General features: G+C 41.5%; 1 protein-coding gene across 4 annotated transcripts in view; it reads right to left on the minus strand.

Moving 5' to 3' along the window:
• The window catches only part of EPSTI1 (epithelial stromal interaction 1), a 103,137-nt gene that overhangs the window by 32,301 nt on the left and 47,835 nt on the right, over positions 1 to 23,001 (minus strand). For all 4 annotated transcript variants that reach the window (XM_084767963.1, XM_084767965.1, XM_084767964.1 and 1 more), the window contains exon 7: positions 5,629 to 5,722. In XM_084767963.1, coding sequence (XP_084624089.1) covers positions 5,629 to 5,722 — 94 coding nt within the window. The remainder of the gene's footprint in view (positions 1 to 5,628; positions 5,723 to 23,001) is intronic.

Consider the following 23,001-nt stretch of genomic DNA (forward strand, 5'->3'; position numbering starts at 1 on the left):
CCTGTAGATTTTTAGCACCTTCAGACTCCTTTTGGATCTCTGGCCCCCAGAAATGTAAAACAATAATTGAATTTGCTTGCATCAGTACACCCTCAGTGCAGTCCTTCTCAGTCTTGGCTGCACTTCATAGTTACCTACTGTTGATATGCAGTGGTTTGTTATAGCAATAACAGGAAATGCAAGGACTTTGTGGTATTTGGATGCAAACAGGACAAAACAGAGTGGAGGGGGTGCTGACATATGAGCATCGTGTGACATTTTAAAGGAAAGAACATGTGACCTGTGGATTTAGAAAAAAAATTCCATGGGGCGTGAGGAACAGAGGGAACAGAGAACCAAGGGGCAGCTTCTCTCCAACATCACCATGCCCGTGAATCACGCATGGCCAGAAGGCCTGGGGTGGGGCTTGAGCTGCATCAGCATCTCTGTACATTCCCAGATGGCCAACGCTGTGGGTCCAAGGATCACACTTGGAGAAGCAAAAATCTAGACTAGTCCAGTAGACCTTAGGGGCTGATGAGGGGGCATCTAAGGAGAGAGAAGCGATGGGCAGGGGTGTGGTAGGGAGAGAGGTAGGCAGAGGTGTGGAGAGCAGGAAGAGTATTTGCACCTAAGCTATGGCATTTTGACTTAATCATTGAAGCTACTGGGAGCCGCTAAAAGAGTCTGAGGAACAAAAGACAGGGCTGCAACTTTAGTGGCACAGACATCATAGGAAGTAAGCAACTACTTTTTAAAAAATTGGATTTCGACCCCTCTCTATAAGATGAAAACCACACTAGGCGCCATTATTGGACTAAAAGCCTATGGCTAACCAGTGCGTGGGCCTAGAGGAGGAACTACTGCTCTCAAGCTGCTAAACTGACGTGGTAATAAACTGATTCCTACATAATGTACTAAAACCATAGATTAACGCACCTCTCAAAACCCACCAGAGAAGCTTCTGTCTGCCACAGTGATGAACACTGAGACCCACAACTGGCCAAGGCGCAGAGAACGAGAGACAGTGGAATGCACAGGCCTACGTGAAGCATCTATAACACACCGAGGCTCGGGGACCATCGTGGACGAGCGGGCGGAAAAAGTGTGAGAGTCAGAGCGGAAGGTGACTACAGTGAAGCAGTGTCTTCTGCATCAGGTAGGGAAACTGCACATGTGAACTCACGGAACCCACGCCAGCTCAATCCAGGCACATCCCTGCATGGAGAGGGGAGCTGGCGTGACGTCCTGCCCACAGCTGAGGAGCTATTGGCAATCAGTAGCTGCTGGGAGACAGAGAGATGGTTTTCTCTAGTGAGAGAGTAGCCCCTAGTAAGTTGGCCATGCTCTAATAGGAGGCCACACAGCCAAGAATAATTGGGCTGTACAAATAGGCCTTAATAGTTAAAAAACAAAAAAACAAAACAAGACACAATGTTGGGTGGGTAGGAAAGGATAGGGATGGAAAAGCTGGGTAGTAAATATGACCAAAATGCATTGTATGGAAATGGAATTCTCAATGAATATATATGATATATCCTCTCTCTCTCTCTCTCTCTCTCTCTCTCTCTCTCTCTCTCTCACACACACACACACACACACACACACACAGACACACACACACACACACACACCACACACACAAGCTTATTTTTTTATATTTTGCAGAAGAGGGGGAAACAAGCCAGGGACTAGAAACTGTTTAAAATGTAGCTAGGACTGTCCATTGCTAATAGCTCAGAAAGGAAGGATTTTGCCCCCACCTTAACCCCAACTGTAGTTACTAGAGAGAGTGATACCATCTATATGCAAGTGAGCTCTGTAAATGTCTTTTTGTCTGGAGTGCTAAAGCTCAAAGAGCTTCATTCTGGCACACGAAGAAATTTTCTTGCAGGCTTTTTCATCCATATAATTACATCATATTTATAAAAATCCCTCTCTTCCAATGGAGGATATATGTTCATATTAGAGCAGTGTCTAAGAGCTCATGGGAAGATAACTCATGCCTGGTACTGAGAATTTCCTTTATTCACCCAGGTATTTGGTGGGCAAATGCAGGATACCTCTGCTCAAACTCCCTATGTGTGTGTGTTATATACATATGTGTGTGTGTTATACATATATGTGTATGTTATACATATATGTGTGTGTATGCTTATACATATGCTTACAGAGGATTATGAGACAACATCTTTAGCTGAGGAACTATTGGCAGTTGATGCCTGGTTGGGAAGAGCGAGTCGTGTTTCCTGTGGCGCCAGTGGGATCTCTGGTAGGTGGCCTGTGCCCAAATCGGTGAGCAGCACTTATTAAATTCAACTGGGCAATGTGCAGAGTGAGAGGCACTGGGGTACTCAGTCCTAAATGGGATGTCTTTGTCAAAGTCCTGCCTCTGTGTGGATCTATGTGGAAGAGGAGATGGGAGATTTTAAGAACTAGAGGTGGTAGATGATTCCCAAAAAACCAGTGCCAAACAGATACACACATTAACTCACAGAGACTGTGACAAGAATGCACAAGACCTGCCAATAGTTCTCCCAACACAGAGAAGGTGAAATAGACACCAAGTCCCAGACCTAACCAGGAAGTTATTGGCAACTAATATTGTCTCAGAAAGGAGTATCATGCTCCAGATTCATTCCTAGAAGTAGTTGGTCAATGCAAAAATGATTCCATGGCCTTTTGTTTGCTTTTTGTCTAGATTAGTTTTACGGTATTTTTGCTTATGTCTTACTGGTTTTTCCTTTTTTTTTTTTTTTTTTTTTTTTTTTTTTTTGGAGAGAGAGAAAGAGAAAGTACATGAAATTGGGTGGAGAGGTAGGTGAAGAGAATGTAGAAGGAGTCGAGGGAGGAGAAAACTATCAAAAGAATATCAAAACAGATTCTATGAAATTTTTAGTTTAAAATTAAGTTTAAAAAAAGAAAAAGAGGAAATGAACTTGGGAAAACGATGTGCTGGTAGAGCTAGGGCAAGCTAAAGAGGGGAGAGTGAGGTAGATATGATCAGAATACGCTGAACATATGGATAAAACATTAGCCGGGAGAACATTTTTAGAAAAGTTGCTTTGAAGAGTATACTAAAATTAGGAAACAGAAAAAAACAATAATTTAAGTCCTCACAGCTCCTCGTTTGCACGCAGATGGAAGGGCACATGGCTGACACTCAGGACACTGACTAGGTACCCTCTAACAGGGAAGACGTGTTTTTCACTGAAGTGCAGTGTATATATTTGACTGTCCTAAAGCATTAGGAATGGCTTCACGAAGCTTTCTCAGAGTTCTATGCATATGGATTAGACAGAGGGAGATGAGTACACTGCGGGTTAAAACTCAGTTAAGTATATCGAACGCTGACAACGTATTAATAGTTTGGTGTCAGAATAGAGTGTTCTCTTGCATGCGGCTCCTGGGGAGCCATCCTGAGGCCGATCTTGCTCCATATTTCCTATTGATAGCTTGAGGATGGCGCGATGGATGCATGCACTAATCAATGCACAGAATACGCAGCTCTGGGAGAAGTGGCTGATGCGTTATAGATGACGATATTAAAAATTCAGGATGGTCTCGTGAAATCAAATAAACGAGCGGAAATCAGTAGAGCAAGCAGACACAGTCCTGCTGGGTGTTTCAAATCACAGGATTCAAAAGCGGCCAACTAGAAAGCAAGACATGCTGGCAAGCGAAGGCCTCGGTGCTGCTATTCCTATCTGCCCTCCCTGTCCCCTCACAGCCACAAAGCTATCCAGACCTTCTGAGGACTTGCCCTGCACATGTAAGTTGAGGCTGTGACCTGCAGTTTCTCAATTCTCCCTCCTATCAGTGAGGGGAGTGAGATGAAGGATTTGGGGTGACACGAATTATAGACCTCACACTGACAAGTTTAGAGAATGCAAGACTACATCAGAAATGGAAAAAGGAAAACAGAAGATATACAGGAGGGGAAGCAAGAGTAATCTTTTTTTCTAAGAGTGGCATCATTCCAAATCTGCCCCTCCCCCCCCCTTTTTTTTTTTACCTTCTAAACAGTTTTCAAATCCCCACCATCACATCTAGTCTCTCTTAAAGAGTCTTCCCTCTCCATTCTTTTGGATTGATCCTTCATACCACTGTCTGCGGGGTCCCAGGAAAGTACAAGAGATCTCAAATCCTCCTTGTTCACAGCATTTTAGCCCCATTGGCCCCCATAGTTCGCCAACTTGACACACAAATGTCCTTAGTGGCTCTTGTACCAGAAGTACCACCAGCTTCCTGTTGGGGCCATTTCTAGGTGTCCCATTGTCTAGGTCAGCAATTCTGAACCTATAAGTTTTGACTTTTTTTGGGGGGGGTTGAATGACCCTCTCACAAGGTGACCTGAGACCATTAGAAAACATAGACTTTTACCTGATGATTCATAATAGTAGCAAGATTACAGTTATGAAGCACCAACAAAAATAATTTTATAGTTGGGTGTCAACATAACATGAGAAACTGTATTAAAGGGTCTCAGGCATTAGGTTGAGGACCAGCAACCCAGGCGATGTTACTAGAATCTGGAGAACAAAGATGCTACACAAACTGGACAGTAATCTGCCCTACCCGGTTTACCATTGATGCCCTAGTTAAGGAAATGTCCTCATGGCTCCTGCTTACTTCCTGAGCTTTCTGGTTTATTTCTCCCTTGTATCTATGGAAGCCATCTTCCCCTAGACCAGCCATAGTTTTTCCTTACTTTAAACCTCGTGTCATTGAATCCTGATACGTGGAATGACTCTCTTCATCTTACTAACTCATTTTGTTAGCTTCAGCTCAAATGTCCTCTACCAGGGAAAGGCTGCACACAGTCTTAAAAAAAAAAAAAAAAAAAAAAAAGCAACAGAGCTTTCTAATAGTGCTAAGCTCTATACTCAGCACCCAGATTTCTGAGTATTGATTTATCTCTTTACCAGGGTCATTCAGGGTAGAAAGTGAACTAGACCTCATGTGGAAATAAGAAGTTTGGTGAGGCGAAGGAATTAATGTCAGAATAACAATATATCGACAATATATCGGACCATTGTCAAGCCATGGAATCAACCTGAGCACCTGGGGGGGTGGATGGAGGATAAAGAAAACATGGTAGAAATACTACAGTAGAGCATCTTTCACGATAGAGAACAAAGTTGTGTTGTTTTCAGGACAATGAATTAAATGGAAAATTACAATGTTAAGTGAAATAAGCTAGACTCAGTTAAACAAATATCAAATGTTTCTTCTCACACAAAGAATCAAGAATAAAAAACAAAAGCATGAAAACGGAAGGACTCTTTGGGAGAAAAGGACCAGGAAGCCTAGACAGAGGGGGTGTGGGGCTCATGGTGGAGGGGGCTGATACGATAAAAGTATATTATATCCACACATAAAAATATTAGGAAACTCATTCTGTGCAAGGTAAGAGATTTAGGGGAAGTATAGGTGGCTGGCTGGGTAAGGTAAAGAACTTTTCAGACACCCATGTTGTGGTAACAAGCACACACATCATTTTACACCTCAAGGAGCAGCAGTTGGTGGGGGTGGGTCAGAGTTCCAGATCCTTCTGTGCTGCACCTGTCGCCTTGTGCCCTTAGTCTTCAGGCTGTAAGCATCTCTTCCAAAGGTGCCAGACAGAACCGCGCATGAGTCTCCACTCACCCATGTGCAGGACTGGGTAGCACGAGCAACAACTTCACAGTCCTTTCTGCTCCTCACGTCTGTGTCCAGTCTGCTCAGGAACTCAGCAGTTTTGCTACCAGGAAAACAAATGGGTGTTAGTGCTCAAAAATAAAGCATTAAAAAACTAGAAACAGCACTGTTTATTGTAGCTTTGAGTGCCAGCCTGGACTTTCATAGGGGATGATGACTAAACATATCCTAGGGAGAACCAAAGGGTAAAAGATCAAGGTTCAGCAGAGAGTCAAAACTAAGTGGTTTTGCACGGCTGTGCCCTGAAGGACACATGTTTTGAAAATATAAAATTAGGCTCGTGAAATGTGAACCTCTTAGTTCATATTTCGCACTTTGTCTTATCGGCAGAGATAAACCCTCCCTGCTACTCCACAGGATAGTGTTTAATTTCCTCTGTGTGTATCTCAAGTTTGACATCAGGCCTCAGTATAGACCTGAGGAACACTAATCCCTGACAACATCTCACTTCACTTCAGTTTCAGTTAAGCCCTTAGCCCTCCAGGAGGCTTTCTGTAGTTATCACATCTCCCACATAGCTCTGACTCCTCACAGGACACATGGAGCCCATAGGCCGGCTGCTGTTTCCCATCTATGAACTGCGAACCCTTTTTGACTCTAAGACAGAAACAGACCCTTTATCCAGACACAGAAAGACATGCCACAACACACACACACACACACACACCTTTGCATTTGATTCAAGGGAAGAGATAAACTTCCTTTCTCAAAGGTTAAAAAGTGCTTTTTAGCCTGAGGAAATGGCTCAGTCCACAAAGTACCTGCTATACACAAGCCTGAGGACTTGAGGTCAGAACACCAGGGCCCACTTAAAAAGCTGGGCATGGCAATACACACACCTGCAGTCTCAGCGCTAACAAGACAAAAACAGGAGACTCCCTGAGCCTTCCTGACCAGCCAGTCCAGAAAATCAATGAGTTCCAGATTCAATGAGATTCTAGCTCAAAATATATGATGGCAGCTCGGCATGATGGCCACGCCTTTAATCTCAGCACTATGGAGGCAAGGTCAGGAAGATCTCTGTGATTTGGAGGGCATCTTGGTCTACATAGCAAGTTCCAGGCCAGTTAGGGCTACATAGTGAGATCCTGTATCATTAACTTAATTAGTTGATTAATTAAGGTAAAGAAGCAATAGACTAAAACACTCACAGGTGCATGTGCACACACATCTACGTACACACCATACATAAGTACACACATACAAGTGTGTACAGCACATACCCAGCTATACCCAGTGCTGCCGACTCAGGCACACATTTCTGGCATTTCCCTTTAGCTTTGAAAAAGTCGGCCTTGCCGTGTACACGACAGCTGATAGGGCCTTCGTTTTTTTCCCTAATCCAAATCATCACCACTCAGTTTCTTTTGTCACCTATGTCATGCACCGAGGACTCGAGCTACTTCCTAGGCTTTCTTTCAAGTTCTTCTTCAATCCGCCAACATTGATTAGCACTGTTTTTCCTAAGTAACCTCTAGAATTTTTACTTTTTTCTCCTCGTTTATTACCCAACACCTCACAGATTTCTATTGCTCCAGTCTCCTGTGGCCTGTTCCCACCTTCCTTCTTCTTTCTGCTCTTCTACTGCCTACAGTTTTATGCCTAATGCTAAGATTCGTATCATCCAGGACTTAGGACATGGGTAACAGGGGAAATATAAGGGTCTTGTAGGAACCAGTGTCATCCAGTTGTGGAGTGGAGTCAGGGGACACAATTCAATGAATTAGAAATTAAACAAAGATGCCAACACCATAGTGAACAATTTCTTGGGTAGAACAAGGCATTTAAGCAAAGTTAGAGGTGCAAGCAAGAAAGGAAGTGCTAAGAGTGAAATACACAACCCTGAGAAGCAGGAGACGCCAGCAATCACACAACCTGCCCACTCGTCCAGGATTACTTCCCTTGCCATAGAATAGACAGAGACCGATGATGTCACACAGTCAGACATTTTGAAATCAATAATGTAAACTAGGAGAGAGTCCTAGAGCATAGATATAATGCCCTTCCTGGTGGGTATTTATGTTGCGCTAGTGAACATCAGAGCATACAACATGCAAATGCTAAACTACCAGGGTGTTTTGTTTTTTGTTTTTTTAATATTAGAATTTTTTTTCCTAAATAGCCATCATCAGGAAGTCACCTTCACTGAAAACTGCAAAAAACTATGAATGATGAATATCCCTCCCAGGGGTTTGTGTGCTATTGGGAAGGGGAAGGTTGGCCTTATCTTACCTTCTGTTAGCTAACACACAGACTCAATTAGCTGCAGGGCCCAGACAGATAACGTACATAAGTAAAGAAAACAAGAGATTAGACTTAGCAATAAGTGATGCCTGCTAGTCAGGCCAAAGACAAGGAGAACACTGACCGTGTTGGAGCTTTTGACAAACTAGAAAATTATTTCCCATTCAACGGGGTCAGCTGCTTACTTAGCCACAGCCCAGCATTGCCAATAGATAATAAGCCAGCGATGCCGTATGGCCCAAGTTTTACTGTTGTAACCAAAGTGCTAAATTTTGTAATATGAAATAACTTGGCACTTAATTTAAAAACTTTTAAAACTTTTCAGGCTTACACTGCTGGTCCCAAGCAAACTATGAAATAAGCAAAACAAAACACAGCTCTCTATGGGCCAGATGTGGTCCCAAGGGCTGTTCACCATGACTAAGTCATTGTTTCTGCCTGATCATGTTTGTGCTATTGATAACACATTTATTTTTATAACTATAGGTTCTCTTTTTTCTTTAGGTTTAAAACATGCAAGAACAGCCAAGAAATGGCTGCTATACAGCTTTATATCTGCCAGCTAAGAGACATCACACCATATTTCATATTTATGCCAAATTCTAAGACGTTTCGTTTTTATTTACACTTACAGCTCTGTGTATTTGTGTTAATACATGAAAAGCAAACACTACATATAAAATGAAAAGGAAAACCACAGAAAATATTTATAACCAAAGAAGCATAATAAAAGGGTTATTGTGAAAAATGCATGAAGAACACCGGTAAATCAAATTTCAAAAGACAAAGAGGCCAACCTACAAGTGGGCAGGGGATAGAAATACACACTTCACTGAAGAAGAATCACAATTAACAACACAAATGGCAACAATGGCTTAGGGTTTATTGTAGCTGGACTTGTGGCTACTTTATTGTGTTTTTTTTCCTACTTCTCTACACTGTCCCTGTCTCTTCCAAGCCCCCAACACTAGGTAGGAGAGAAAGAAGGTTAGAGGGGAGAGGGGGCAACAATATTGCTGGACTAGTTCCTGCTGGTTGGGGGTGTTGAGTTCTTTGGGTGAGTTTGATCTTCATGGTTAGGATATCTCCAACCAGAAACCAGCAGCCCAGAAAACAGCAACAACAGCAACAGCAGCAGCAGCTGCCGCCAAAGGCAAGAGCCACTGCTTTTTATATACCATCTCCAGAGTTCCAGTTCATAAGCTATCTGCAGCTGGAAAAAAACACACCCCTGCTAGGGCATGAGGCAAATCACAGTCAGCTGCTGTGGACAATCTGAAGCAGGCCCATATCCCACACCTGGGATTAAAACAAAAACATATTCGCACAACAATTCTGTGTTTTTGAAGAATCCAAAAATTCTCACTATGGTTTATATAGTATCACATGTGTCGAGCCCTGCTGGCAGATTCTTACACCTATACACTTCATGACCACCTTGCAAAGACTTCAACACCTTCAATTCACAGAAGCAATTAGCTCAAGGCCGTACAGTTAGCAAACATCAACCAGAACCAGGCCTCGGGTCCAGATCTCCCAGATATGCGGAGGCCATACTCTCAGGGAGGGCACTGCACTGTCCCTAAGGAGGAACATCCATGTGCAGAGATGCTCCACCTCAGTGACAACTGAGAATAGGAAAAGTAAAACAAGACACCACTACACACGAGCCAAAAATACTTCTTAAGTATCAAAAATTGCCCCAGGCTAAGGAGAACATCTGGTAGAACTTCTCTTATGAATTGCAGAAGGGAAAGAAAATTGCTTGTCCGGAAGAAAGAAATTTGACAACACGTGGTAGAGTTGAATACATGTACACTGTCTAGATGTTTATAATGAAGGGACCCTTGACACCTAAGGAGAACTGAGAGAGGATACAAATCCAGGACCATTTGCAAGTGTCCCAGACAAGGAAGGAAGAAAAAAGAAAGGAGAAAACCAGAAGGGAAAGGAAGGAATGGGAGGGGAAAAATGAATTAATTTATATCGTGAATCCGTATGAGTAGGTCTCCTGTGTGAGATCTGATGTGACGTCCTCATCTAGAGCGAACGGTTCCTGTGGAATGATCCAGTCCTACAAAGACTTGCTCTACTGTCCAACGGCTGCATTGTGCAACCCAAGTTACCCACGTCTACCTTGTAACTCAGTAAACGACTCCTACTCATTTGCCAGTTGCAGCTTCTTCCTCCCATTGGTATGTCACTCCTACACTGACAATTTATCAAGATACTCGGTTATAAAATGCCACCTTATGCCACCTTCTGTCATTTAGATTCTTCCCCAAATTACCTACCCAAAGTTCAAATCCCACACACTAGCCTCTGCCAAGTGGTTCCCGGCCCCGTACGCCAGTATTCTCGACAGTACTGGTTTTGCCTTGCCTTAACAATAAATGCAATTTTTAACCTACAGGTGTGTCTCTCATGGTCAGAGGGGAACACTATTAATAAATGTGACACACCAGGACAGGATTGCTACGGAGAAGGAATAGAGAAGGATGGCATTGTAGCAGTCTCTGTAATATTTTTTTCTTTTAAAATCAACACAACGTAAGTACTTTTATCAAACAGAGAAAAGGCACAAGCACCTTGGTTGCGTTGGGCAGGGAAAACTCCACTCAGGCTCACTGTAGATGCCTCGGACCATAGCTTTCCAAAAGCCCATAGGAAGGCCTACCTATGCAGGACTATAAAGCTGAGACTCACCAATGGAGTGTCTTAAAAATCGCTACGCTCGGGCCTTCCACTTTCCACCCTGTCTAGAGTGAAATCTGGAAGTCTGTGTCTTAAAAGCACCCACGGTGATCTTAAGAGCTACCACAGCACTACAGATGGATATCTAATATGCATAATTATCTTAGATCCATATGACTCTGACTTATGAATAATTCATGTTACAGAACACATTTGGAAATAAAGCTTCAGTGTATGTCAGAAACTGCCCGTGTTAGTGCTAACAGACCATCCTACCTCTACATTCCAATAGCTTCACACACCTAACTTTGAGACCATGAAGTTTAGATGAGTGAGTAATCACTTTACCATTCATACATTTATTCACAGGGCAATGTGTATGCCATGAGTCTCTGATACGGACTTTGGAAGCATTATTCTACAGGATCCAGTTTCCTATAATTGTGTGTGAACAAAAGACAGTCAACCATCTACTGGCACTAACAGAGCCTATGTAAAAAGAATCCAGGAGAAACTTGATGATACTAGATATGTAAGTCCCATTTGTAAGTACACAAGGAAAGAATCTAGTAATGTTAGGAGAGATGGATTTTGTTTAATTAATCGTGTATTTTAAATAATGATTTAGCCTTATTTAACAACCTTTAGTTTTTCATCATAAAAGGGATACACAAATATACCATGAGTTAATAAAAAAAAAAAGGAATAGAAAACAGAAATAAAAAAGTTTAAGGAATAAAATAATGCTGTCCTATAATACTCCTCTCAATATGAATCGTTTCATATGTATCTTTCTGGACAATTTCCTATTGGTTGGTAAACATTTGTTTAGGAAGATACTCAAGTGAGGAGTGGTTTTCTTCAGGAGATGGGAATTAGGAGGAAGCAGAAAGGCCAGCTCTTCTACAGTGAGCTTCTCAGCACCTTGGAATCGAGGAGATGACATCCCCTTGCTCCTATTCAACTGGATGCAGCTGTGTCTGAGCTCTGGGCTGAGAGATGAAAGCAGATGGATGGGCCGGGCCTGGAATGGGACGTTTATAGCTACTAACATGATTCTGGGAACACTCTCCTCTTGTTTGGTGCTGACACTCAAAGTAGGCTTGGAAGATGCTTGGCAAGCAAGGTAGAGGATTCATTTGTCTGAGTTTCTTACTGCCACAGGGCAAAAGTTAATTTTTAGAGTCACATACCAGCCTTTGTCACTCTACCTGGAAGACATACTCTTCTTGATTATTCATTTGAGTTTCTTTTTCATCGTAGCTTTTTTTCTCCCAAAACAGAGATATTTTCCCCTACGTAGAATACTGTGCTGTTCTGTTGTATTCTTTTTCTCAATTAATGTAGTCCTTTGGATTCCACACATATTAAGTCTTACATATCTAACTTAATTCTTTATCAGTCAAATACAGTCTTACCACATTCTTACTGATGAATATTTACATTATTCTAGTGAGCATCAGAGCATATGTATCCATGTATATATGATACTGTGCTAAGATATGTAACTAGAAATAATTTTTCAGTATGTGTCCATATAGATATGCAGATATGCATATTTAAGCCATGCTAAATGGTGTCAAGATGCTGTGTACAAATAAATATCACCCTAAAACCATGTGTGTTGAAACTAGCACTTTGGAACCCCATTGAGTAGCAAGCCTACTCTCTTGTATAATCTACTTACCTCAGGCACCTTCAAATAACCTAGATCCACTGATAAAGTTGAGATTACAAACTTAGCCTAAAGGCCCACATGTTAGAACTTTGGTTCCCAGGGTGATATTTGACAGGTAGTATAACCTTTTGGAGGATGTATATAAACAGAGGTCTTTAGGTCTTTGATGTGTCCTTGAAGGGGATTGTGGGACCACAGTCCCTTCTTCTCCCTTCTTTTGCTTGTTTTGCTCCACCATGTACTTTGATCAGGATGCGGCACATTGCCACAGGCGCAAAGCAGCAAAGCCAAATGATTATGGATTATACCCTCCAACATTGCGAGCCAAAAGAATTGTTTCATATTTTTAATTTTATTATCTCAATTATTTTATTATGGCAATAGAAAAATAACACACCCATTCCCCATTACCACTCCATTTTTCAACCTTATAATGCTCTGGATATCTGCTTCTCTTCCACTCAGCCTTCTAGAACTTTCTGCCATGAAAACTAAGATCTTCAACTAAAACCCAACAACTTTATAGCTGTAACCTTGTATCAGAAGATCTCTCTCAGGCCTCTACACATACACCACAACCTACTATATATATAATTTTCCCTCAAATATAAAATCATTACTTGGTAAATATCTAAGTAAAAAATAAAGTTTTCCTTACATGTTTCACATGTGGATATAAATGAATTCAGTAAACAAAAGTTGGTGATTAAGAGACCCTTTATATAATCTTACAGTATCACAATGAAGACACATAACAGTTACAAAAGAAAACAGCACCTTCACAGTGCAGACTACCTTAACTAAGCAGCTGAAGTAATTTCCCAAGTGAAAAGAATGGAAGTGCCATGCCCCTTCTGAGAGGATGTACCAAGAGCATGTGCCATTGTTTCTATAAACCGCTTATTAAAAAAATATATATATATATATTCAGTCTAATAGTGAGAAATGTCAGACAGATCCAAATGGAAGGCCGTTCAAACGATGCAACATCATGGATAAGAGAAAATAAGGAGTAAGATAACTAGATATTTTATATCTACTTTAAATCAGATACTGAAATAGGAAAAAGACTTGGGGGGAGATGGCAAATTTTTAATAACTTGTTTTTACATATATAGTACTATACCCATGCTAATTGCAGGATATTGATAATTATACTACAGTTACATAAGCTATTAAATTCTCTTAGATAAAAGTGCTAATGGCAGTTACACTATTTTGATATCTTGGTGAAAATAATTTCAAAATAAAAAGGGAGAAAGGTCTTCTTTTAATGCATTACTTGAAATCTAACTTTATTTGAAAAAGTGATTCCGCTGTCTTCTGAATTACTGTCTTAGTCACTGTTCCAGCTGTGAAGAGACACCATGACCAAGACAACTCTTACATAAGAAAGCATTTAGTTGGGGGCTTGCTTACAGTTTCAGAGGTTTAGTCCATTATCACTATGACAAAATACCCAGCAAAAGCAACTGAAGCAAGGAATGGTCTATTTTGGCTCACAGTTTGAAGGTATTTCCATCATGGCTGGAAAGTCATGGTGACAGGTCCTTGACACAGCTGCTGGTAGATAAAACTGCATCCATGTTCAGTTAGCAGAGAGTGAGGGGTGATGTTTTTCCCTCTGTATGAAGCAGTCAGGAGTCCTGGCCCACGCAGTGGTGCTGCCTGTGTAACTAACCTAAACTAAATGACCCCCTCCCCACATGCCAAGAGGCTTCTCGTTACTGAGTCTAGGTCATATCAAGTTGACAATGTTAGCCATTGTACCTCCTAAGTGAAGCTATTTTGTTTCTTACATGCATGTCCCTCAGTGCCTGAAAGTGAGCAGGCATCCTCTTTGCTCCCTGTACTGCTGGTGGTAGACCATTGCTTCTGCCTATTTATTAAAAAAAAAAAACCTGTGCATTTCTCTAATACTTGTAAGCAATTAGAATAGAGCATCCTCTTCGCTAGTCAGCTTTCCTGTCCACATTTTCTCATTTGTGGGAGAATTCATCCTTCCTCCCTGCGATGGCTAATCTCAATAGTCAATGAGATCTAGAATCACCTGGCAGACAGGCCAATGGGTTGCCTGTGAAAACACTGTCTGGGTTGGGTTCACTGAGGGGGGAAGACCTACCCACTGAAGATGGTACCACTCCCTGGGCTGGGACAGTAGACTGTATAAAGAGGAGAAGATGAGTTAAGCATAAGCATTTGTTCTCTTCTGTTCCTTGAGTGTAGAGGTAATGTGATCAACTGCCTTAAGCTCCTGGTGCAGTGACTCATCCACCATGGCAGACAATGACATTAACTTTTAGCCAAAATAGGCCCTTTCACCCTTAAGTTCCTTTCATCAGACTACTTTACCACAGCAACAGAAAAAGCAGCCAAGACACTCCTATGCCAACTGCTGCCATCAACGCAGATATCCTACTTTTCCTCTAGAATGGCATTTATCTTTCTTTTTCTTTCTTTCCTTCCACTACACTTACCAGAACAAATTTCAGGCCCAGACGAAGTCAAACCCACCTTCTGCAACACCCACCTCTGTTCCTCAGCTTTCTCATCTCTAATAGCTTTTCTTTGCTCTATGTAAACCACACACTCCTATAATATGCTGGTCAGCTTTCTGTTGCTGTGACAAAATGCCTGAGAAAATCGATGCTAACCATTGGTTACCCCACCTTGATCTTATAGTGTCATTAACCTATCCTTTCTCCCTTAAGAACTTTTCATTTCCTTTCTGTTCTCTCTCTCTGTGTCTCCGTTTCTCTGTCTCTGTCTCTTTCTCTCTGTCTCTCTCTCTGTCTCTTTCTCTCTGTCTCTCTCCCTGTCTCTCTGTGTCTCTGTCTCTCTCTCTCTCTCTCTGTCTGTCTCTCCCTCTCTCACCCTCCCTCCCTCCCCTAGTGAACTTTGTTGCATCTTTACACAGACAATTTAAGAACTCTCCCTTGATCCCACAAGCTCCTCTTCCTCCTCCTCCTGTTACTGCACTTCTTTTCTCTCTTTCTCAAATTACTCAAGAGTCTGGCATCCCTGTCTCCATCTCTCTTTAGTCTTGCATCTACTCCAGTCCACTCCTACTCTCACCCAAATCTTTCACTCCTATCACAAGTCCTTTCCTCACAGTGGTAGACAACTCCCTCTTCTCATTCGGCATTTCAGCAGCGATGGAGGATAGATGAATCCTCCCTCTCGGAACCCTCTCCCTCCTAATTCGCATGACCCCATACTGCACACTCTGCCTCTCACATGTCCCTCTGCATCCACCTAAACCAGAGATGAGTTTAGCTAATGTAGAGTTGGCCCTGAACCTCTTCTCAAATCCAGTTTCTCATAAGTGATTTTATGAATTTCATGGCTTAGATTTACATTACATGCTAGTAATGTTTAGACTTATACATCCCACATATGTACTCCCAAATTTATATGTGCAACTGCTCATTTCATACCTCCTAGGCATATCAAGCCTACACATTTAAAATTTAAACTTTGATATCGTTGTCTGAAACTTTGATCCATTCCTAATCCTCCCGATCTCAGCATATGACACCACAATGCATCTAAATAAAGCATGTCTTTGATTTTTTTCTTCTCTCTGTTCCTGTATACCAGCACATCCCATTGATGTTCCATGCAGACTTTCCATACAATAGGTGTTCATATTATTCTTTGCCTAGAAACCACCCGAAATGAAGCCACGATACGTTCCCATCTAGACCACTGCATGATGTCATTAATAGTTTCTCAGTTTTACTCTTATCTCTTCAGATATATTCTCAATACAACAACCTGAGTAGTTATTTCTTTAAAATGAAAAAGAGAGGGACAGAGAGAGGTGAAGAGAAGAGGACGGTGATGATGAGACAGTGGTGAAGGTGGTGGTGGTGGTGGTGGTGGTGGAGGTGATTCTGGTGGTTTTCCTGTGAATTAGAATAAAATATGGTTTCTTTATGGCCCACTGGACCTGTCTAGCTACTGTCTAGCTCATCACATTTACAACCTCTTCTGCAGTTTTCACTTTGACTCTAATATACAACTTCCTTTTGGTTGATTGGATCACTGTGTGATGATCCCTAAGCTGAGAACTTTCCTCCTTGGTTGCTGCATGACCAGACCTGACTTCTCTTCTCAGCAGCATGAGGAGCTGACAGTCCCCTCCTTTTGGAAATGTGTCTTTCTTGATTTCCATGACCCTACTGCTCTTCTTCACAGATATTCTTCTACATCAATTGAAACTCTAAATAGTAGAGCTCTTCTTCCCTGGTCCTGGATCTTCCCTCAAATCTATAGTCTTTCTAAGTGAGATTTATCCATTTCCATAAATTTACATGTCCTACACATTTGCTCAAAATGTACATGCGCCCTCAGTTCAAATGCCATCTTCTCAGTGAGTCAGACCTTCCCTATTATACTAAGGAAATTTAACTCTCTGGGTCCCATTCCTCTTGGTCACTGTGCATCTCTCCAGCCCGGTGCTCCTTTAAGGGATGAGCACCACCTGTGTGTGTCTTTGGCAGCTTCTCCATCATCTGAACTTCCACAGTTCATCATGCAATCACATTCACTGGTTCACAGAACACACCCAGAACCTAGCACAGTACTGGACACATACTCAGTACTCCTTGTCAAGCAACGGAAGCATGTTTCCCAATGCTTCTATCAATACATTTCAGCTGCAGTTTTCCCTGCAATCATAAAATCCACAATTATGTTCCTCTAAATATTTCCCTCTTAATTGCTTACTCAGGTACTTTTTCAAATTTTCTAGAGTGGACCTTTTCATATTAAGGAAGAATTCCTTGTGGATTAGGGCTTTATCTCATTGTATCCTAGGCAACATTTTCTCCTAGACCACCACTCACATGGAGTTTCGCTTGCTACGCCTTCTGTTATAAAGTTAAAAGTGTTATATTCTTAAATCTTTTTTCCTGTTGCTTCTGGGATTTGTATAATGCTTAGAAAGTAATAAACTCTAAAAGTATAAAATATCATTACATTCTGCCTGTGTTGGTTCAATACGATTTGTCAAATTACCCATCTGTTTGATCCTGATTTTAAGAACATTGCTCCCATAGATGATAGCGGAAGTCTTAAACACTGAATTCACACATGACTGTGGGTCTCCCTGTGGATTTTCTGTAGCATCTCATGGATCTATTTATCTGTTGATTACACCTCTACTAACATTTGGCTATACCTATCAGAGTTTTAGAAATTCTTATTCTTTTATCACAAACTAATTCCAGTTTTGACTTCTGGTTTTCCACATTAGTCATTTAAAAGGATATTTTAGCCTTCATAGTGGCTCATACCCATAATCCCAACACTCAAGAGCCTAAAGCAGAAGGATTGTGAGTTCTAGGCCAGCCTATGCTACAGAGCAAGACTTTGTCTCCAAACTAGGATAAAAGGTACAGGGGTATTTAAACTTTCATGACTGTAAAATGTCTTTCTGTACAATTTCTAGTTTTACTGCATTTTTTAAGAGTTGAGGTGGTGCATTTACACTGTGGAATAGTACTCAGCTATAAAAAAAAAAAAAAGGAAATCTTGAAATTTGCAGGCAAATGGATGAAACTAGAAATGATCATCCCGAGTGAGGTAACCCAGACCCACAAAGATGCACATGGTATATACTCACTTATACACTAGCCCACCAGGGATGCCCCCTGAGAGTCTTCACTCAGCAAGGGATTGAGACAGATGCTGGGACTTGCTACTAGGACTCCAAGTGAGAAAGGTATGGGAGAATGGGGAGATAAAAGGACCAGGAGGGCCCAGGAACCCTATAGGAAGACCATCAAGGCTGGCAGATCTGGATTCAGGGGGCCTGCCCAAACTGCTGTACCAACCAAGGACAATGCATGCAGTAAACCTAGATGCCCTCCCCCCATTCAGATCCAACCACAGGACAGCATATTCTCCACAGGTGTGTGGAGAGTGGGGACTGACTCTGACATGAACTCTGGTGTCCCCTATTTGACCACTTACCACTGGTGGCACTCAAGAGAAAGGGGAAGCAGGCTATCTAGGTGAGACCTGATAGGCTGTGATCATATGGTGGGGGAGGTGGTCACCTTCTGTCACAATTCTAGGGGAGGTAGGCAGGGATAAAGAGTGAGGGAGGGGGGATGGGAAGATACAAGTGAGGGGATAACAATCGGGATGTAATCTTAATTTTAAAAAAAGAAAGAAATGTAGAGTTTAATTGTGTTGGTATTTTGATGGGGAATTGCATTGAATCTGTAGATTGCTTTTGGTAAGATGGCCATTTTTACTATATTAATCCTATTGATTCATTTTGTGGCATCTTCTTCACTATATTTCTTCAAAGACATAAAGTTCTTGTCACACAGGGCTTTCACTTACTTGGTTAGAGTTACATCAAGATACTTCATATTATCTGTGGCTATTGTGAGGGGTGTTGTTTCCCTAATTTCTCTTTTAACCTGTTTGTCATTTGTATAAACAAGGGCTATTGATTTCCATATTTATAACCTTGCATTATAAATGTCAAAGAATTTACCACAAAATATCAACTATATAATAAGAAACCTGTAGATAACTACCTATTAATTTTTGTGAGGTTTTATAATACAAATGAAAAATGTCAACATCGCATGTTTTGCTTTACAACTATGAATTTATTAATTTGTGGTACTGAAGATCAAACTCATAGACTATATATGCCTATATATAACTTATATACTAGTATAGTATAGTACAGTGTGTTATAATTAAAAATAACTATATACTAGTAATATATATTTTTATATATTATATGACATATAACATTTTTATGTTCTTTCAAAGACTATAGTCAAATTTAGTGTGATTTTTTAAATACTTTCATAACACACTCACCTGTCCTTGAAGTTTCCTTTTTTGGAAAGATATTAGTTCCAGACATATTTCTTTACTGGATATGACACTATTAAACTTTTATAATATTTTGTGCATGTTTTAGTAAATCTCTATTAACATGACCTGACCATTTCATTAGGTTTAATAATCTAATAAAAATCATTTAAATGTAAAAAAAAAAAAGAGTTGAGGTTTTCTAGGATTTGGAGAGATGTTCGGAATGTACCAACCATCTCTGAGGTTTCGGCCATGGTCAGTGCTACCGATGCTAATAACTGTTCACAAGTAACGTATTTTCACATGCTCGCTACAGTGCTTCATCACCATGCCTGCAAAACCATACAGAGCCATTGCTATTCAATTCCTTTATTCCTTCTGTCCCTTTTTTGACTCATTTGATTGATTCATTTCTATGGAGAATTAGCTAAATAAAAGACAAATTCAGCAAAGCCATACTCAATTTTAGAGAATATAATAGTGTTTTGTCTAATTTTTTTGGTCCTACATACATTTCAAATCTGTAACTAAAGATTCATGTTTCATTTTCTTTGGGATTATGTATTTTATCTTCATAAAGTATTGAATGCTTTTCACCTAGAATTCAATTTGCCTCATATTAATATTGTTACATCTGCCGTCTTCTGCTGGCATTTGTGGATATATTTTCCATGCTTTTGATTTTTAACTCTTTTACAGATGTCCCTCATAATACCACAGAGTTGGATATTTATTTTTATGCTACCTAAGAGGATTTTAAAAAATAAATAAGCGTGATTTATGTACCTTCTGCAAGCATTAGCCTGTTAGAGTTAATGGTTTACTTTCTTATGTTTTATTACTAAAAACTTGACATTTTCTGCTTTCTGTTGTAATGATCAAACTGTCATTTGTCACATTTTCTTGTGCTTTTATATATCCTGTTTGCACAGAGGATGACTGTGCATAACTCAACACAGGCATATCAGTTTTTTTCTGTCAGAATCTGGCGCTCACAAGCCTTTGCGCATGCACCAAAGGGGGCCGCGCTTAGCGCAGTCCATACCGTTCTCTCGAGCTTGTGTCTCTGCTAGGGCAGGAATGGTCCATGCTCTGACCTTTATCTCGTTCTTGCTTAGGGAAGGACATGCGGGAGGGAAGGGGAGAGGAGGAGGAAATGGTGAAAAGAAGATGCCATCTGCATAGGTCTTCTCATTCTCTTTGACATTTCCCTGTCGTTCAGTCTTCCTCCTTCTTTGTTTAGTCATTTGTCTATAGAGTTCCTTTTCTGGTGTGTTCTGTTTTCTTCTTCTTCTTCTTCTTCTTCTTCTTCTTCTTCTTCTTCTTCCTCCTCCTCCTCCTCCTCCTCCTCCTCCTCCTCCTCCTCTTCCTCCTCTTCTTCTAGGCTTTAGAAGTGGTAAAAGCTGGCTGTGCAGGAGAACTTGTCTCCAAGATGGACATATCTTCTTGTAGGTGTGGTGTGTTCACTGGGGGGGGCCACTTTTGGGGTTCAGGGCTGCCTTTGCAACTCTCGTGGATTTAAAAGGTAGCTCCCAGGTTCCTCCTTGCTGTGTTCGGTGGGTTTCAGACAGTTGAGCGCATCGCCCCGAGCACTATGTTGGTTTCTTCTGCGGACAGTAGCCATCAATCTTCCTGTGAGTGGCAGCTATCAGCGCTCATTCTGTTGTACTTGGGGAAATGGAAACAGAGACCCAAAGAGGTTCAAAAAGACTCTCCAGCTAGAGGGAAGAGGCTGATGCTTGAACTAAGGAAGTCCAGGCCCAGACGCCCCTCCCTCCTGGGAGGAAGACACATTAATCGTCCACCGATTATACACAGAAAAGTTAAAATGAACCCAGTATTACTGTCTAGGCTTTGGTGTTCTCCTATTGAAAGCAAGCAGTTCCGTGTACTAATAACACCGGAAGAGGTGGCCATGTGAGTGAGGCAATCATATAACAACCCCTGATTCCTGATAACATAGAACTCAGGGCAAAGCCCTGCTTCATCAAACCTTTCACCTAACATAAGCCTAAAGCTTGTAAGGTCCTTCTGATAGCTCACTAAAGTACCCCCTGGTATCATCCAAATTCAATGACGAAGACTCAACTCCATTTTAAAGGCAATAGGAATACGAGACAATCAAATGTTTTGGAATAGGACATGACATGGCCCGAGCTGTGTTTTAGAAAACTAAATTAGGGGACTGTAAGACTCCACCTGAATGTAATACCTGGGACGCAAATGGTGAAGTGAACCCACGCTCTCTGACTTCCACACGTGCATGCGCCTATACGATACACATAAACAAAATAATAAGTAAGTATAACTCACAAATTAAAAAAAAAAACAAATGTGATAGAATTTGAGATGTTGCAGAAGTCTCTAGGGTTGCCAGGGAACACAAAAGGAACAGGCATGTAGTAAGTGTCAAGATGAGAGCAGTGTTCCTGGGAACCAAAAGAGGGTGACAGGGGTGACATATGGTAGGCTAGCTCCAGCGTAGAAGTCAGATGTACCCCCACCAAGGCCATGGTTAAACACTCATCAGCAAGAAGTGCCCTCATTCAGGATCTGTCATAGGCTGTTGACTTTCCCTCTGAACAAAATAGACGCGGGGATTTCATACCTCTGAGTTCACTTCATTAGCACAAGCTCAGAAGTTATGAATAGGATGACTTTCCAGTCACCTTACCTAAATTATAAAACCCAGGGTTGGATTGAAAACCTGCCACATGGACACGGGAGCGCTCGAGCCCTTAAGTGTCTTTCAGATGTTCCCGTAAAGGGCATTAGAAGTTTTGTGAGCAGATTAGGAGGCAAACTTGGGGCCGAAGTGTGCATATTCAGCAGACCTGTCTGGATTCTCAGCTCTAGGAAACTAAAATAGATGCAGATGTGCCTCCGAGGAACTTGGCGCACACATAACCATTCGAGTGGAAGTAAAAGAGATACATGGCTCAGATGGTGGAAACAGGGAGGTGTCCTAATATTACAGAGCTGGGGCAGAGCTGGGGGAGGGGCATGGCGGTTCAGGAGTAAGGCCCTTCTTGGGGATTGGCTTGGTTCCAGAAGGTTTTCCAACCAAAGTTTTAAGAAGTGAGATCCTTCAGCTAGCAAGACGGCTCAGTGGTTAAAGGTGCTTTGCCTTACAAACTTAAACAACCCGAGCTGGATTCCAGGGTCCCAGGGTAGAAAAAAGCTGATGTCTGAAAGTTTTTCTCTGACCCCCCTCATGTACACTGTACATGCATGTGCACACACACACACATACACACATACACACATCACATCACATACACACATCACATCACATGCACACATCACATCACATACACTGGTAAATTAGTAAATCTTAAATAGTTGAACCTCTTGTTCCTGTAAAGCCGTTCTGGAAATTGTTACGTGAGAGAAGAGCACACCTCAGATAGATCACAAATGCTTCTTTTCTCTACTCTGAGACCTACTACAGGATTAACTAGGGCTGGGCCTGGGGGGGGGGCAGAGGAAGAGGGGATGTTAGTCATATTTGATGACTAAAGAAACACTAGAATTATTTTTTCCATATTTCTTTTGTCTACTCCAGACCAAACTTAGAACTTAGTAGAAAGAACCAGCAGTCAATTTAATCAAGAGGGCTGCCCTGCCCTCTCTAACAGTCTCATGTCAAGCACACACGTCCTCCCATCACTACGCCTACCCTGGCGTTTCTGGCCCACGTGGTGCCCTCAAATTATCTACTTTTCAAAATCTTCCACATTTGGGCGCCTAAATCTGGCTGAATTGCCTACTGTCTCTATGACTTTGGAAAATTCCAACTACCCAAGGCTCTATCTGTAAAGGAGGAAAACTGCATCTATAGTAAATCTAACCTAGAG

This window comes from Acomys minous (genome assembly GCF_964271855.1).
Source record: "Acomys minous genome assembly, chromosome: 18".
NCBI lineage: Eukaryota > Metazoa > Chordata > Mammalia > Rodentia > Muridae > Acomys > Acomys minous.